This window comes from Bombina bombina, chromosome 8 (genome assembly GCF_027579735.1).
Source record: "Bombina bombina isolate aBomBom1 chromosome 8, aBomBom1.pri, whole genome shotgun sequence".
NCBI classification, from domain to species: Eukaryota; Metazoa; Chordata; class Amphibia; order Anura; family Bombinatoridae; genus Bombina; species Bombina bombina.
In genome coordinates, this window is record NC_069506.1 from 283,152,789 (window position 1) to 283,170,185 (window position 17,397).

At 39.9% G+C, this 17,397-nt stretch overlaps 1 protein-coding gene across 14 annotated transcripts in view; it reads right to left on the bottom strand.

Annotated features, from left to right (window-relative positions):
• Window positions 1–17,397, bottom strand: part of PKNOX2 (PBX/knotted 1 homeobox 2) — a 1,550,023-nt gene that overhangs the window by 164,112 nt on the left and 1,368,514 nt on the right. For all 14 annotated transcript variants that reach the window (XM_053691420.1, XM_053691421.1, XM_053691419.1 and 11 more), the window contains one exon: window positions 14,404–14,501. In XM_053691420.1, coding sequence (XP_053547395.1) covers window positions 14,404–14,501 — 98 coding nt within the window. The remainder of the gene's footprint in view (window positions 1–14,403; window positions 14,502–17,397) is intronic.

Genomic DNA, 17,397 nt, shown 5'->3' on the forward strand with positions numbered 1-17,397 from the left:
GAATATGCACTCTACTAGCGAGTTCAGCAATGACAACCAGCAAAGAATACACACTCTACTAGCGAGTTCAGTAATGACAACCAGCACGGAATACACACTCTACTAGCGAGTTCAACAATGTCAACCAGCCGGAATATGCACTCTACTAGCGAGTTCAACAATGACAACCAGCCGGAATACGCACTCTACTAGCGAGTTCAGCAACGATAACCAGCACTGAATACGCACTCTACTAGGGAGTTCAGCAATGACAACCAACACAAAATACACACTCTACTAGCAAGTTCTGTAATGACAACAAGCACAGAATACACACTCTACTAGTGAGTTCAGCAATGACAACCAGCACGGAATACGCACTCTACTAGCGAGTTCAGTAATGACAACCAGCACAGAATACACACTCTACTAGCAAGTTCTGTAATGACAACAAGCACAGAATACACACTCTACTAGCGAGTTCAACAATGACAACCAGCCAGAATATGCACTCTACTAGCGAGTACAGCAATGATAACCAGCACTGAATACGCACTCTACTAGGGAGTTCAGCAATGACAACCAGCACAAAATACACACTCTACTAGCGAGTTCAGCACTCTACTAGTGACTAGTGAGTTCAGTAATGACAACCAGCACGGCATACGCACTCTACTAGCGAGTTCAGCAATGACAACCAGCACAGAATATGCACTCCACTAGCGAGTTCAGCAATGATAACCAGCCCAGAATACGCACTCTACTAGCAAGTTCAGCAATGACAACCAGCACAGAATACGCACTCTACTAGCAAGTTCAGCAATGACAACCAGCACGGAATACGCACTCTACTAGCGAGTTCAGCAACGATAACCAGCACTGAATATGCACTCTACTAGTGACTTCAGCAATAACAACCAGCACAGAATACGCACTCTACTAGTGAGTTCAACAATGACAACCAGCACAGACTATGCACTCTACTAGTGCGTTCAGCACTCTACTAGTGACTTCAGCAATAACAACCAGCGCGGAATACGCACTCTACTAGCGAGTTCAGCAACAACAACCAGCACAGAAAACGCACTTTACAAGCGAGTTCAGCATTGACAACCAGCACAGAACAAGCACTCATGCCCTCTTTCCCTGCGTGTCTTGTGCCCTCAATGCCTGTCCCTCTCTTTCGATACTTCCCAGTCTGTCTCATATCCTCCTTCTCTATCTGTTTCGTATCCTCCTTCCCTGTCTGTCTCGTATCCTCCTTCTCTGTCTGTCTCGTATCCTCCTTCCCTGTCTGTCTCGTATCCTCCTTCCTTGTCTGTCTCGTATCCTCCTTCTCTGTCTGTCTCGTATCCTCCTTCCCTGTCTGTCTCGTATCCTCCTTCCCTGTCTGTCTCGTATCCTCCTTCCCTGTCTGTCTCGTATCCTCCTTCCCTGTCTGTCTCGTATCCTCCTTCCCTGTCTGTCTCGTATCCTCCTTCCCTGTCTGTCTCGTATCCTCCTTCTCTGTCTGTCTCGTATCCTCCTTCCCTGTCTGTCTCGTATCCTCCTTCCCTGTCTGTCTCGTATCCTCCTTCTCTGTCGGTCTCGTATCCTCCTTCTCTGTCTGTCTCGTATCCTCCTTCTCTGTCTGTCTCGTATCCTCCTTCTCTGTCTGTCTCGTATCCTCCTTCCCTGTCTGTCTCGTATCCTCCTTCCCTGTCTGTCTCGTATCCTCCTTCCCTGTCTGTCTCGTATCCTCCTTCCCTGTCTGTCTCGTATCCTCCTTCCCTGTCTGTCTCGTATCCTCCTTCCCTGTCTGTCTCGTATCCTCCTTCCCTGTCTGTCTCGTATCCTCCTTCCCTGTCTGTCTCGTATCCTCCTTCCCTGTCTGTCTCGTATCCTCCTTCCCTGTCTGTCTCGTATCCTCCTTCCCTGTCTGTCTCGTATCCTCCTTCCCTGTCTGTCTCGTATCCTCCTTCCCTGTCTGTCTCGTATCCTCCTTCCCTGTCTGTCTCGTATCCTCCTTCCCTGTCTGTCTCGTATCCTCCTTCCCTGTCTGTCTCGTATCCTCCTTCCCTGTCTGTCTCGTATCCTCCTTCCCTGTCTGTCTCGTATCCTCCTTCCCTGTCTGTCTCGTATCCTCCTTCCCTGTCTGTCTCGTATCCTCCTTCCCTGTCTGTCTCGTATCCTCCTTCCCTGCACTGGAAGTAAAAGATATTAAATATACAGTAATTCTATATAGTTTGAGAGGTTTGACTACAAATTATAGAATTATTAGGAAATCCGGCTGTGTGCTAAACCAGTAATCAAGAGGTTAAACCAAATACATTTCCCTGTGAATAAATCACTTTACTGGAAGAATCTGTTAAGAAGCCAGGAAAACTAATGCCCTCTGTCAGGCAGCAAATCACACCTGTACTATGCAAGAGGCAGAATGGATTACTGTGGCTTGAGAGATCCATAACTCGAGACGTGACAGCAGAGGCTATGTTACTGTGAAGCCATCGGTTTGTGACACTTTAAAAAAATATGTTTGTCTGCTGTCATCTAGACAAATGTTCATGGAGAGGGACAGAAGATACCCGAAGACAATAATCCGCCCTCTGTAATGTTGCTGGCACCGTGTGAGCAGACTCCATCAGCCGTGCACAACAAACAAGAATACACTATATGTCTGTAGCAGCAATGGGCAGCAAAGTTTTCTAGTATATTGCCTAATGTTATTAACATATATGGCTTAACAGACTCAATTTAAAAAAGTGCATGTCACTTTATTTACTGTCCCCACTATGGGGTTAAACACATAGATAAAATCCTGGGAACCTCAAACATTTTAGCTCTGAAGCAGAGGGGTATGTGAATGACGCTTCCCTTTGTCTCATACATCATGTTCTGCTCCGAGCAGCAAGGCTTCTGGCTCCCAAGTGAGACCACCTCTGTATAAAATACATAGGGGTCAATTGCAAGTGGTGCGCAAACAATAGTGCAGGGTACCTTGTGCTCAGCCTCACACAAAGAATAACTCAAATTACTGGAATTATACAGGGAGTGCAGAATTATTAGGCAAATGAGTATTTTGACCACATCATCCTCTTTATGCATGTTGTCTTACTCCAAGCTGTATAGGCTCGAAAGCCTACTACCAATTAAGCATATTAGGTGATGTGCATCTCTGTAATGAGAAGGGGTGTGGTCTAATGACATCAACACCCTATATCAGGTGTGCATAATTATTAGGCAACTTCCTTTCCTTTGGCAAAATGGGTCAAAAGAAGGACTTGACAGGCTCAGAAAAGTCAAAAATAGTGAGATATCTTGCAGAGGGATGCAGCACTCTTAAAATTGCAAAGCTTCTGAAGCGTGATCATCGAACAATCAAGCGTTTCATTCAAAATAGTCAACAGGGTCGCAAGAAGCGTGTGGAAAAACCAAGGCGCAAAATAACTGCCCATGAACTGAGAAAAGTCAAGCGTGCAGCTGCCAAGATGCCACTTGCCACCAGTTTGGCCATATTTCAGAGCTGCAACATCACTGGAGTGCCCAAAAGCACAAGGTGTGCAATACTCAGAGACATGGCCAAGGTAAGAAAGGCTGAAAGACGACCACCACTGAACAAGACACACAAGCTGAAACGTCAAGACTGGGCCAAGAAATATCTCAAGACTGATTTTTCTAAGGTTTTATGGACTGATGAAATGAGAGTGAGTCTTGATGGGCCAGATGGATGGGCCCGTGGCTGGATTGGTAAAGGGCAGAGAGCTCCAGTCCGACTCAGACGCCAGCAAGGTGGAGGTGGAGTACTGGTTTGGGCTGGTATCATCAAAGATGAGCTTGTGGGGCCTTTTCGGGTTGAGGATGGAGTCAAGCTCAACTCCCAGTCCTACTGCCAGTTTCTGGAAGACACCTTCTTCAAGCAGTGGTACAGGAAGAAGTCTGCATCCTTCAAGAAAAACATGATTTTCATGCAGGACAATGCTCCATCACACGCGTCCAAGTACTCCACAGCGTGGCTGGTAAGAAAGGGTATAAAAGAAGAAAATCTAATGACATGGCCTCCTTGTTCACCTGATCTGAACCCCATTGAGAACCTGTGGTCCATCATCAAATGTGAGATTTACAAGGAGGGAAAACAGTACACCTCTCTGAACAGTGTCTGGGAGGCTGTGGTTGCTGCTGCACGCAATGTTGATGGTGAACAGATCAAAACACTGACAGAATCCATGGATGGCAGGCTTTTGAGTGTCCTTGCAAAGAAAGGTGGCTATATTGGTCACTGATTTGTTTTTGTTTTGTTTTTGAATGTCAGAAATGTATATTTGTGAATGTTGAGATGTTATATTGGTTTCACTGGTAAAAATAAATAATTGAAATGGGTATATATTTGTTTTTTGTTAAGTTGCCTAATAATTATGCACAGTAATAGTCACCTGCACACACAGATATCCCCCTAAAATAGCTATAACTAAAAACAAACTAAAAACTACTTCCAAAACTATTCAGTTTTGATATTAATGAGTTTTTTGGGTTCATTGAGAACATGGTTGTTGTTCAATAATAAAATTAATCCTCAAAAATACAACTTGCCTAATAATTCTGCACTACCTGTAAGTGAATGGCTAAACATTATAACTAAAGCATCTTAAAATCTCAATGAATGGCGCAGAGAGCGATATTAGCACCCTAACTGAGTATATATTAGAATTGGCCAGCTAACTGTTGCAAGCCAAAATACATGTGTATGTTACTATTTGTGTATGTTACTATTTGTGTATGTTACTACGTGTGTATGTTACTACGTGCGTATGTTACTACGTGCGTATGTTACTACGTGCGTATGTTACTATGTGTTGTGACAAGGCAGTTGCCAGTGCACTTAGATAATCAGTCAGGACAGCTAGTAGTTGCAGAATTTCAGCCTTTTTATTATAACAAAAATATTGTGGGTTTACTGTCCCTTTAAATTGCAACAAAACAAATGAAAAACTGTCAATCATCAAAATAAAAACCTACTCTTTTTTTTAGGAGGCTAACTAAACAGTTCAGCAGAGCTAACAACAAGAACCCTGGCGAGCTACCCTGCACCAGAGTTTAAATAAACAGTTCAAATCCAATAAAGTTTGTATAGCTCTCTCTTCTTACCAGATTACTGTGGGTTTGTAAACTGCAGGATTCTCCCAGTCCTGTCTCTCTGGGCTTCAGCTGCTCACTGAGAGAGAGACTGCCTCACACAGACCTGTATAAAAAGCAACTCACTAATTACATTCACTACAGGTGTGTGTGGGCTCAGGGAGAAGGTTAACCATTTCCTTACAGAGGAAAAATATCTCTCTCTAATGTCCTGCTAATGTAAACCCGATCTTTCCCCCGGTCACACATCCCCCCCTCCCCAGCGGAACACCGTCACATGGAGCGTCCATTGCTGAAAGTACATGCACTGGAGAAAGTGCATCATCATTTCCATGCAGTAGACCTGCCCTTTGCTCCACCACAAAATTGAATGGTTGCAAAGACAAAAACCACCTGGTAACCTTTGATTTTTTGGCCTTGTTGGCATGCATCCACTTCAGAGGGGCATGATCCGTGACCAAGATGAAACGTCTACCTAACAAATAGTATTTAAGTGTTTCTAATGCCCACTTAATTGCTAAGCATTTGTTTTCCACTGTAGCATAACACTGTTCCTTGAGTAACATTTTCCTACTTAAATACAATCCTGGATGTTCCTCCTTATTCACGTACTGGGTAAGTACTGCCCCCAGACCAACTTCAGAGGCATCCGCCTGCAGGAAAAACTCTTTGTCAAAATCAGGGGCTACCAGTACAGGATGGCTACACAGCGCTGAGCGTAAATCTACAAAGGACTTTTTAGCCTCACTATTCCATTTCACATCATCTGGACTTTTAGACTTGATAAGGTCAGTAAGAGGAGCAGCCCTAGAAGCAAAGTGGGGAATGAATCGTCAGTAATACCCAACAATGCCTAGAAAGATTATAATCTGCTTTTTCCGAAGAGGTCTGGGTCAATTTTGTATGGCTTCTACCTTATTGATCTGGGCCTTTACCAACCCTGGTCCTACAACATACCCAAGGTATATGGCCTCGGCCAACCCAATTGTACACTTGGCAGGATTGGTAGTTAACCCAGCTTTAGGGAGTGTTTTCAATACTGCTTCTACCTTCTAAAGATGGGATTCCCAATCCTGGCTATGAATCACAACATCATCCAAGTAGGCAGAACCATATCGGGCATGATGTCTGAGTAGTTTGTTCATAAGCCGCTGAAACGTAGCAGGGGCCCCATGGAGCCCAAAAGGGCATAACTTTGTACTGAAAGAGACCATCTGGTGTAGAAAAGGCTGTTTTTTTTTTCTAGCCTCTTTTGTTAGGGGTATTTGCCAGTACCCTTTTGTGAGGTCTAATGTGGTGAGGAACCGAGCCCTTCCTAGTCTTTCTACCAGCTAATCAACACGGGGCATGGTGTATGCATCAAGCTGTGAAACTGAATAAAGTTTCCTAAAGTCATCGCAGAACCGAATTGATCCATCTGGTTTTGGCACAAGAACAATTGGACTGGACCAGTTACTGTGAGATTCCTCATATAAATAAAAATAAAACTTACCAGGATAGGCTCAATGACCTAAATATGTATAGCTTAGAGGAGAGAAGGGAAAGAGGTGATATGATAGCAACTTTCAAGTACATTAAAGGGTTTAGTAAAACTGAGGCTGTGGGTATTTTACATAAAATGGAAAATTCAAGAACAAGGGGTCATGAGCTCAAGCTAAAGGGTAGTAGATTCAGGAGTAATTTGAGGAAGCACTTCTTTACAGAAAGAGTGATTGATTTATGGAATAAACTTCCTCAAGAGGTAGTAGCAACAAACACTGTGGGGGACTTTAAAAATGCATGGGACAAGCATAGGGCTATCCTATGAACTAGATAAGTTTATACTGTTAGGTAAGGTCGGGCAGACTTGCTGGGCCTATGGCTCTTATCTGCCGTCAATATCTATGTTTCTATATCTATGTTTCTATAACAAAAATATTGTGGGTTTACTGTCCCTTTAAATTGCAACAAAACAAATGAAAAACTGGCAATAATCAAAATAAAAACCTGCTCCTTTTTTAGGAGGCTAACTAAACAGTTCAGCAGAGCTAACTACAAGAACCCTGGCCAGCTACCCTGCACCAGAGTTTAAATAAACAGTTCAAATCCAATAAAGTTTGTATATAGCTCTCTCTTCTTACCAGATTACTGTGGGTTTGTAAACTGCAGGATTCTCCCAGTCCTGTCTCTCTGGGCTTCAGCTGCTCACTGAGAGAGAGACTGCCTCACACAGACCTGTATAAAAGCAACTCACTAATTACATTCACTACAGGTGTGTGTGGGCTCAGGGAGAAGCTTGACCATTTCCTTACAGAGGAAAAACTCTCTAATCTCCTGCTTATCTAAACCCCATCTTTCACCCTGTCACAGTGTGTATGTTACTACGTGCATATGTTACTACGTGCATATGTTACTGCGTGCGTATGTTACTACGTGCGTATGTTACTACGTAACGTGCGCATGTTACTACGTAACGTGCGCATGTTACTACGTAATGTGCGCATGTTACTACGTGCGCATGTTACTATGTGCGCATGTTACTACGTGCGCATGTTACTACGTGCGCATGTTACTACGTGCGTATGTTACTACGTGTGTATGTTACTATGGATGTGCAAAAACACAGAAATTCATATAAGTACAAAATACAAAGCGCAATTTTTTTTCTTCAAAAATAGGGCTGAACATGGGCGAAATGATCTAAAAGTTTCTGCCGTACAGATCTTGTCTAAGGGGTGTTACGTGCATTTCTCTATATAAAGGAGATAAATGACCAGTATATATAAATATATAAATATAGCACTGCATGACATGAGAGTTCTGCTGCATTTACACTTTGTTATTTTTTTTTTTATATTACTTTGTCTCATACATCATGTTCTGCTCCAAGCAGCAAGGCTTCTGGCTCCCAAGTGAGACCACCTCTGTATATAATTCATAGGGGTCAATTACAAGTGGTGCGCAAACGATAGTGCAGGGTACTTTGTGCTCAGCCTCACACAAAGAATAACTCAAATTACTGGAATTATAAGTGAATGGGTAAACATTATAACTAAAGCATCTTAAAATCTTAATGGATGGCACAGAGAGCGATATTAGCACCCTGTGTATGTATTACAATTAGCCAGCTAAGTGTTGCAAGCCAAAATACGTGTGTATGTTACTATTTGTGTATATTACTACGTGTGTATGTTACTATGTGCGTATGTTACTATGTGCGTATGTTACTACGTGTGTATGTTACTACGCGTGTATATTACTACGTGTGTATGTTACTACGTGCGTATGCTACTACGTGTGTATGTTACTACATGCGTATGCTACTATGTGTGTATGTTACTACGTGTGTATGTTACTACGAGTGTATGCTACTATTTGTGTGTTACTACGTGTGTATGTTACTACGTGCGTATGTTACTACGTGTGTATGTTACTATGTGTGTATGTTTCTACGTGCCTATGTTACTACGGGGGATATTTATCAAAGTGTCAACTATGTTGCATTCACCGGCATCAATACGCTCGCCTAACATTGCCAAACATTGCGGCCGTGGATCTCAATACGCTCTCCTTATTTATAAAAAAATCTGCCAAAAACATGAGCACCAAGTATGGGGCGATGAGCATTGGACTGTTGTTAACTAGCAGTCATCGATCTTGCGTCTATTCGGCTTTTTCAAAACTTTATTTATACCATTTCACTAAATGCCGCCACAATGCTAAAATGTTTAACCCCTATCCTGCCACTCCCCGACATTGCCGCAACCTAAATAAAGTTATTAACCCCTATCCTGCCACTCCCCCACACCGCCGTCACTAAATACACTTATTAACACCTAAACCTTGGGCCTCCCACATCACCACCACTAACTAAACCTATTAACCCCTAAACCGTCAGCCCCCCCCACATCGCAAACAACTAAATTAAGCTATAAACTCCTAAACCTAACAACCCCTCAATTGTAAATTAAAATTACAACATCCCTATTTTCAAATAAATTAAAACTTACCTGTAGAATTAAAATAAACTAATTTTAAACTATTAATTAACCTACCCTAACTATTATACTACAATTAAATTAAACTACCAATTAAATAAACTAAATTACATATTAAAAAAAACTAACCCTACTAGAATTATTTAAATATACAATTAAACATTATTACAAAGACCTAAATTACAAAAAAAACACTAAATTACGAAAAATAACAAACCAAATTATCAAAAATATTTTTTTACACCTAATCTAATAGCCCTATCAAAATAAAAAAAGCCCCCCCAAAATAAAAAAATAAAAAACACCTAAACCTTGGGCCTTCCACATCATCACCACTAACTAAACCTATTAACCCCTAAACCGTCAGCCACCCACATCGCAAAAAACTAAATTAAGCTATTAACCCCTTAACTTTAAATTAAAATTACAACATCCCTATCTTCAAATAAATTAAAACTTACCTGTAGAATTAAAATAAACTAATTTTAAACTATTAATTAACCTACCCTAACTTTTATACTAAAATTACATTAAACTACCAATTAAACTAAATTACATATTTAAAAAAAATAACCCTACTAAAATTATTTAAATATAAAATTAAACATTATTACAGTCCTAAATTACAAAAAAAGCTCTTTTACCTGGCAAAAAAATTACAAACACACCCCCAACAGTAAACCCCACCACCCAACCAACCCCCCAAATAAAAAAACTATCTAAAATAACCCAAGCTACACTATCCCCCGACGATCCACTTACAGTTCTTGAAGTCCCGCATGAAGGATCCATGCAGCCAGGGAAGTCCTTATCCAGGCGGAAAGAAGTCTTCATCTATGCGTCAAGAAGTCTTCATCCAGGCGGCCTCTTCTATCTTCATCCAGCCGGCCTCTTCTAACGTCATCCAGCCGGCGCTGAGTGGGTCCATCCTGAAGACATCCAGCGTGGATCATCCTCTTCATACGGTCGCCCCCGTACACTGATTCTTCAATGCAAGTGACGCAATCCAAGATGGCGTCCAATGCATTCATATTGGCTGAAAGATTTCAATCAGCCAATAGGAATTACAGCTGCTAAAATCCTATTGGCTGTTCCAATCAGCCAATAGGATTGAGTTCTCATCCTATTGGCTGTTCCAATCAGCCAATAGAATGAGAGCTCAATCCTATTGGCCGATTGGAACAGCCAATAGGATTTTAGCAGTTCTAATTCCTATTGGCTGATTGAAATCTTTCAGCCAATAGGAATGCAAGGGATGCCATCTTGGATTGCACCACTTGCATTGAAGAATCAGTGTAAGGCGGCAACCGTATGAAGAGTATGCTCCGTGCCGGATATCTTCAGGATGGACACGCACCGCGCCGGCTGGATGAAGATAGAAGAGGCCGTCTGAATGAAGACTTCGCCGGCTGGATGAAGATAGAAGAGGCCGCCTGGATGAAGACTTCTTTCCGCATGGATAAAGACTTCTTGCCGTCTGGATGAAGACTTCGCCGGCTGGATGGATCCTTCAAGCGGGACTTCAAGAAATGTAAGTGGATCGTCAGGGTTTTTTTTTTAAAGGGTTTTTTGATTAGGGTCTGTACAGTAAAAGAGCTAAATGCCCTTTTAAGGGCAATGCCCATACAAATGCCCTTTTCAGGGCAATGGGTAGCTTAGGTTATTTTAGATATTTTTTTTATTTGGGGGGGTTGGTTGGGTGGTGAGTTTTACTGTGGGTGGGTGTTTGTGTTTGTTTTGCCAGGTAAAAGAGCTGTTATCTTTGGGGCAATGCCCCACAAAAGGCCCTTTAAAGGGCCATTGGTAGTTTATTGTAGGCTAGGGGTTTGTTTATTTGGGGGGGGGGGGCTTTTTTATTTTGATAGGGCTATTAGATTAGGTGTAAAAAAAAATATTTTTGATAATTTGGTTTGTTATTTTTCGTAATTTAGTGTTTATTATTTTTTTCTAGTTAGTGGTGGTGATGTGGGAGGCCAGAGGTTTAGGGGCTAATAAGTTTATTTAGTGGTGGCGGTGTCGGAGAGTGGCGGAATAGGGGTTAATAACATTATTCAGGTGGCGATGTCGGGGGCGGCAGATTAGGGGTGTTTAGACTCAGGGTTTATGTGAGGGTGTTAGGTGTAAACCCCATAGAAATCAATGGGGTATGCTTTATTCTCTTGCAGCATCGAACATAAGCTTTCGGTGCTTTCAGACTCCCACTGATTTCTATGGCATCCGCGGCCTCAAGGGTGGTGGAATAAAAACCAGGTACGCTGTGTCAGAAAAGATGCGAGTGTACCTGTTAGATGTTTGATAAATGGGGAAAAGTGTCAAATAGAGAATGTTTATTTCGGAACATCTGTAATGAAGTAAGCATCGACCTGCGTCGGGATCGTATGTTACGCCACAAATTTCAACATTTGCCGATCTTGATAACTAGGAATCGGACCAATCTCGCAACAATTACGATGCGGAATTCCAGCGTATTTTCGGTTGACACTTTGATAAATAGGTCCCTATGTGTGTATGTTACTACGTGTGTATGTTACTATGTGTGTATGTTAATACGTGTGTATGTTACTATGTGCGTATGTTACTAAGTCTGTATGTTACTACGTGTGTATGTTACTACGTGTATGTTACTATGTGTGTATGTTACTACATGTGTATGTTACTATGGATGTGCAAAAACACAGAAATTCATACAAGAACAAAATACAAAGCGCAATCTTTTTTTCTTCGAAAAATGGGCTGAACATTATCTAAAGATTTCTGCCGTACAGATCTTGTCTAAGGGGAGTACTCTGCATTTCTGTATATAAAAGAGATAAATGACCAGTATATATAAATATAGCACTGCATGACATGAGAGTTCTGCTGCATTTACACTTTGTGATTTGTTTTTTATATTACTTTACACTTTAGATTGGGTCTTTTTAGTATTATTACATTTAAGCTTTGCATTTTCTATTTTACATTTTAATACATTTAGCAGTGATTTTACAAATTCTGATTCTGATTTGAAAGTCAAAAGGTATGGGATACAGCACCACACTTTTTAGTTTTCAGGCACGGAGTTTGGAGTCAGCCACTTACACATGTACAATCAAAGGACATAACTCCAGTCTTAGAAGAGTTTAAAAGGGACCTTTATTTCTATTTCATGATCCAAAGTACAAAAAAGCAACAATGTTTAAGGTCTATACAAGGTCTTTAGACTAAGGACCTGTATAGGCTTGACACATTGTTGTTTTTTTGTACTTTGGACTATAAAAGAGAAATAAAGGTCCCTTTTTAAACTGAAGTTATTCACTTTGATTATGTATAAAAAGTTTATGTTACTTTAACAAATTAATATCATACTTTGTATATTTTGGTGTATCTTTTACAAATCACAATACACTTTGCATTTGCTCCACAGTAAACTAAAACTGACAGTTTTAGAAAGTGGGAGGAACAGGGCAGTTTCCTGGGCTGAACAGGGAAAGGTCTCAAGCTCTCTCACAATTCTCCTGAAATGCTGTTAGTATTTTACACAAGCTGATGTCATTGAATTATCTTGCTAGCTGTAAATACATTTATTTAATGGACAGAAAAGAAATATAAACTAAACTATTGGCAAAAGCAAGTTTAATTGTAATGAAAACATTTCATTTTAATTTGTATTTGCTGGAAACTAAGACTTGCACCTGAATACGAGTTGCCTATCTTTGTACACTGAGCACCTGAATACGAGTTGCCTATCTAATTTTAAATAATGCTACCGGTAAACATATTTGTAATATATTTCATTTGATTTTATAATTGATTCATTTAATAATCAAATAAATTATTTTTATTTATAATTTTAGACATCTGATATTTCTATTTCAAAAACCTACATCAGTAGTAATATCTGACAGTGCATTCCTATAAAATAATCTTATCAATAATGATCTTAAAGGGACAGTCTAGTCAAAATTAAACTTTCATGATTCAGATAGGGCATGCAATTTTAAACAACTTTCCTATTTACTTCTATTATTTAATTTGCTCAATTCTTTAGATATCCTTTGTTGAAGAAATAGCAATGCACATGTGTGGGCCAATCACACAAAGCCTTTACGTGCAGCAACCAATCAGCAGCTTCTGAGCATATCTAGATATGCTTTTCAGCAAGTGATATAAAGAGAATGAAGCAAATTAGATAATAGAAGTAAATTAGAAAGTTGTTTAAAATGACATGCTCTTTCTAAATCATGAAATAAAAAATTGGGTTTCATGTCCCTTTAAGAAGGCACTTATTAGGACTATGATCTCTGGCTACTGATCCTTTCAGAACTGTCCTTGGTCACAGCCTTCTGTAACGCAGCTAAATGCCATGCAGTCATAATTTACTGGTATGTTATCACCATTGTATCCGTAGCCTATGGTGTAGAAAATGCACCATGTAATCACAATTAACATACGCATATTGTAGGGAGAGCCCCATGTTTGGCTCTTACATATTATGAGAAGATGTTCTTAACATAGACCCTGACACTGGTGTGTGTAGTGACCAATATGTAGGAAGCACACATCTGACAGCTCAAATAGCAACACACAGATATAGACAAAAAATATTTATCCAATGATTATTTATAATTATCCTTAACTTTTAGCTTATGGTGTGGTGTTTTACTGTCATTTGGTCTAATCAGGGACATGTCTGAATTATAGACCAGGCGTGTCCCCAAGGGCTAGAGACGGATCCGATTTAAGGAAATGCCCATATGAGCACAGAGCAGTCAGTTACTGGCTCAGGTGCCACACTTTAAACGCAAAACTCTGCTTTGTCTTTAGGGGATAACCCAAGTCTTTCCTCAAATATTATGTGAGCTTGAGGCAATGATAAACTTGAGTTAGTGTTTTTGATGCACTAAAGGCAGAGTCTGAATTCCCAAAAAAGGTAAACATCCTTTACAATTTTAATGTGTGTATGTGAATATACACACACACACACACACACACACACACACATATATATATATAAATATATATATATAAAGCATACACACACACACACATATGCACACACAAACACACAAATATATATATATGATGCATTTTATGGCATTAGCAAGATCGGATAGTTTCAAGAAGAGTTTAAGGCTTAAGAAAATAAAGCTCTTTTGGGTAAAGGTTATAGTACTGGTATTTAACCTTACAATTCCGAGCATCCTTTCTATAGAACAAATGCTATCAACGATGTTACACATTGTTCATTATCAAAGTACAAAGAAGACAATCATAGCTTTTGTATATTCAAAAAAGTACTAAAGAGTCTAGTGTAAGGTAATCAGAAATATGACATCAACGTAGAATTATTAGAGCTTACCTGTGCGTTCTGGATCTGTATGGCTCCCTGAGGAATTGCTTGAGTTACTACCTGACCCTGCGAAGTTACCATGGCAACCGGCTGATATAATGCCCCACCTAACAAAGATAATTTATATAATGAGATAAGCAGCTGGCCTGTCTCTGGTATGGTTACCATTTAGAATGTTAAGTATAAAAATAAGTCATAGAAATAAAATATTGCAAACTTCTGATTCATGGTTTAAGCCTTAAAGTCATAAGAATACGGTAACATGGTACTGTGACCAAGGCTACAAAATACAGCAACACATGCAATAACATCAGACAGACTTGTTATGTATATCTAATAAAGTGACTGCACTGCTGAAAGGCTAAAAAATACAGCTACACATGCAATAACATCAGACAGACTTGTTATGTATATGTAGATCTAATAAAGTGCATGTGCTGCTGCAAGGCTACAAAATACAGCAACACATGCAATAACATCAGACAGACTTCTTATGTATATGTATATCTAATAAAGCGCATGCGCTGCTGCAAGGCTACAAAATACAGCAACACATGCAATAACATCAGACACTATAAAAGACAAAACAGAGGGGCGCCTCATGTGTGGTATCATCAAATTCAAATGTGCCACAGAAGATTTAAAGCCAAATGGGTACACACAAGGCTTTGGAGCACACCTATGTGCTTGTAGAACAGGCTGCAGATTTTACCAGGTGTGACAGCTCACCCACAAAGGATATCAGTCATTTGCTGCAGTAGAAAGATGAAACACAAAACAAGCACCAAATAGTGCAGATCACTAGGGATCTAATAATAGCTAAACACAGGTCAAAAAATGGGTACTCACATATTGGATGAGCACACCTATGTGCTAGTAGGAACAAGCTGGCAGATTTGCATATGGTGTGTCAGCTCATCACCAAGGATTTTTTCTTCAATATGCAGTATCCAGGTGTGGCAAAATCCTGTTTCTTAGGCTCCCATTCAAGCAGGTGCAGGTAAATGGAACCACTCACAAAGGTACTTTTATAAGATAAAAATATTATTTATTATAAAAACAAAGTTAAAAAGTAAATGTACAAAAGAGTGGAATGGGGGTGTACAATCTTGCCCCCTATAGATGCAACGCGTTTCTCGGCATACAAGTCGTTTCATCAGGCCTGAAGAAACGGCTTGTATGCCGAGAAACGCGTTGCATCTATAGGAGGCAAAATTGTACACCCCCCTTCCACTCTTTTGTACATTTACTTTTTAACTTTGTTTTTATAATAAATAGTATTTTTATCTTACAAAAGTACCTTTGTGAGTGGTTCCATTTACCTGCACCTGCTTGAATGGGAGCCTAAGAAAATGGATTTTGCCACACCTGGATACTGCATATTAAGGAAAAATTCCTTGGTGGTGAGCTGACACACCATATCCAAATCTGCCAGCTTGTTCCTACTAGCACATAGGTGTGCTCATCCAATATGTCAGTACCCAGTTTTTTGACCTGTGTTTAGCTATTATTAGATCCCTAGTGATCTGCACTATTTGGTGCTTGTTTTGTGTTTCATCTCTCTACTGCAGCAAATGACTGATATCCTTTGTGGGTGAGCTGACACACCTGGTAAAATCTGCAGCCTGTTCCTACAAGTACATAGGTGTGCTCCAAAGCCTTGTGTGTACTCATTTGGCTTTAAATCTTCTGCGGCACATTTGAATTTGATGATACCACACATGAGGCGCCCCTCTGTTTTGTCTTTTATAGTATTCCTAGACCTTTTTTGGTGAGGAGGAGGCAGCCACCGTTTGGAAGAAAACACACTTTTTTCTGAATTTTCATCCAGTATTACCCTGTTTGTATTATTGTTGGGAATTCCAAATGTATTTCTAATTCCATACGCATATCCATTTGTCTTTTGAGATATCACAAGTTATAGATTAGCGCCCCCCCCTCCTCCTGTTTCCTGGTTTAGAATAACATCAGACAGACTTGTTATGTATATGTATATCTAATAAAGTGCATGCGCTGCTGCAAGGCTACAAAATACAACAACACATGCAATAACATCAGACAGACTTGTTATGTATATGTATATCTAATAAAGTGCATGCACTGCTGCAAGGCTATAAAATACAACAACACATGCAATAACATCAGACAGACTTGTTATGTATATGTATATGTAATAAAGTGACTGCACTGCTGCAAGGCTATAAAATACAACAACACAGGCAATAACATCAGACAGACTTGTTATGTATATGTATATCTAATAAAGTGCATGCGCTGCTGCAAGGCTACAAAATACAACAACACATGCAATACCATCAGACAGACTTGTTATGTATATGTATATCTAATAAAGTGCATGCGCTGCTGCAAGGTTACAAAATACAACAACACATGCAATAACATCAGACAGACTTGTTATGTATATGTATATCTAATAAAGTGCATGCACTGCTGCAATGCTACAAAATACAGCAACACATGCAATAACATCAGACAGACTTGTTATATATATGTATATCTAATAAAGTGCATGCGCTGCTGCAAGGCAACAAAATACAGCAACACAGGCAATAACATCAGACAGACTTGTTATGTATATGTATATCTAATAAAGTGCATGCGCTGCTGCAAGGTTACAAAATACAGCAACACATGCAATAAAATCAGACAGACTTGTTATGTATATGTATATCTAATAAAGTGCATGCACTGCTGCAAGGCTATAAAATACAACAACACATGCAATAACATCAGACAGACTTGTTATGTATATGTATATCTAATAAAGTGCATGCACTGCTGCAAGGCTACAAAATACAGCAACACATGCAATAAAATCAGACAGACTTGTTATGTATATGTATATCTAATAAAGTGCATGCGCTGCTGCAAGGCTACAGAATACAGCAACACAGGCAATAACATCAGACAGACTTGTTATGTATATGTATATCTAATAAAGTGCATGCACTGCTGCAAGGCTATAAAATACAACAACACAGG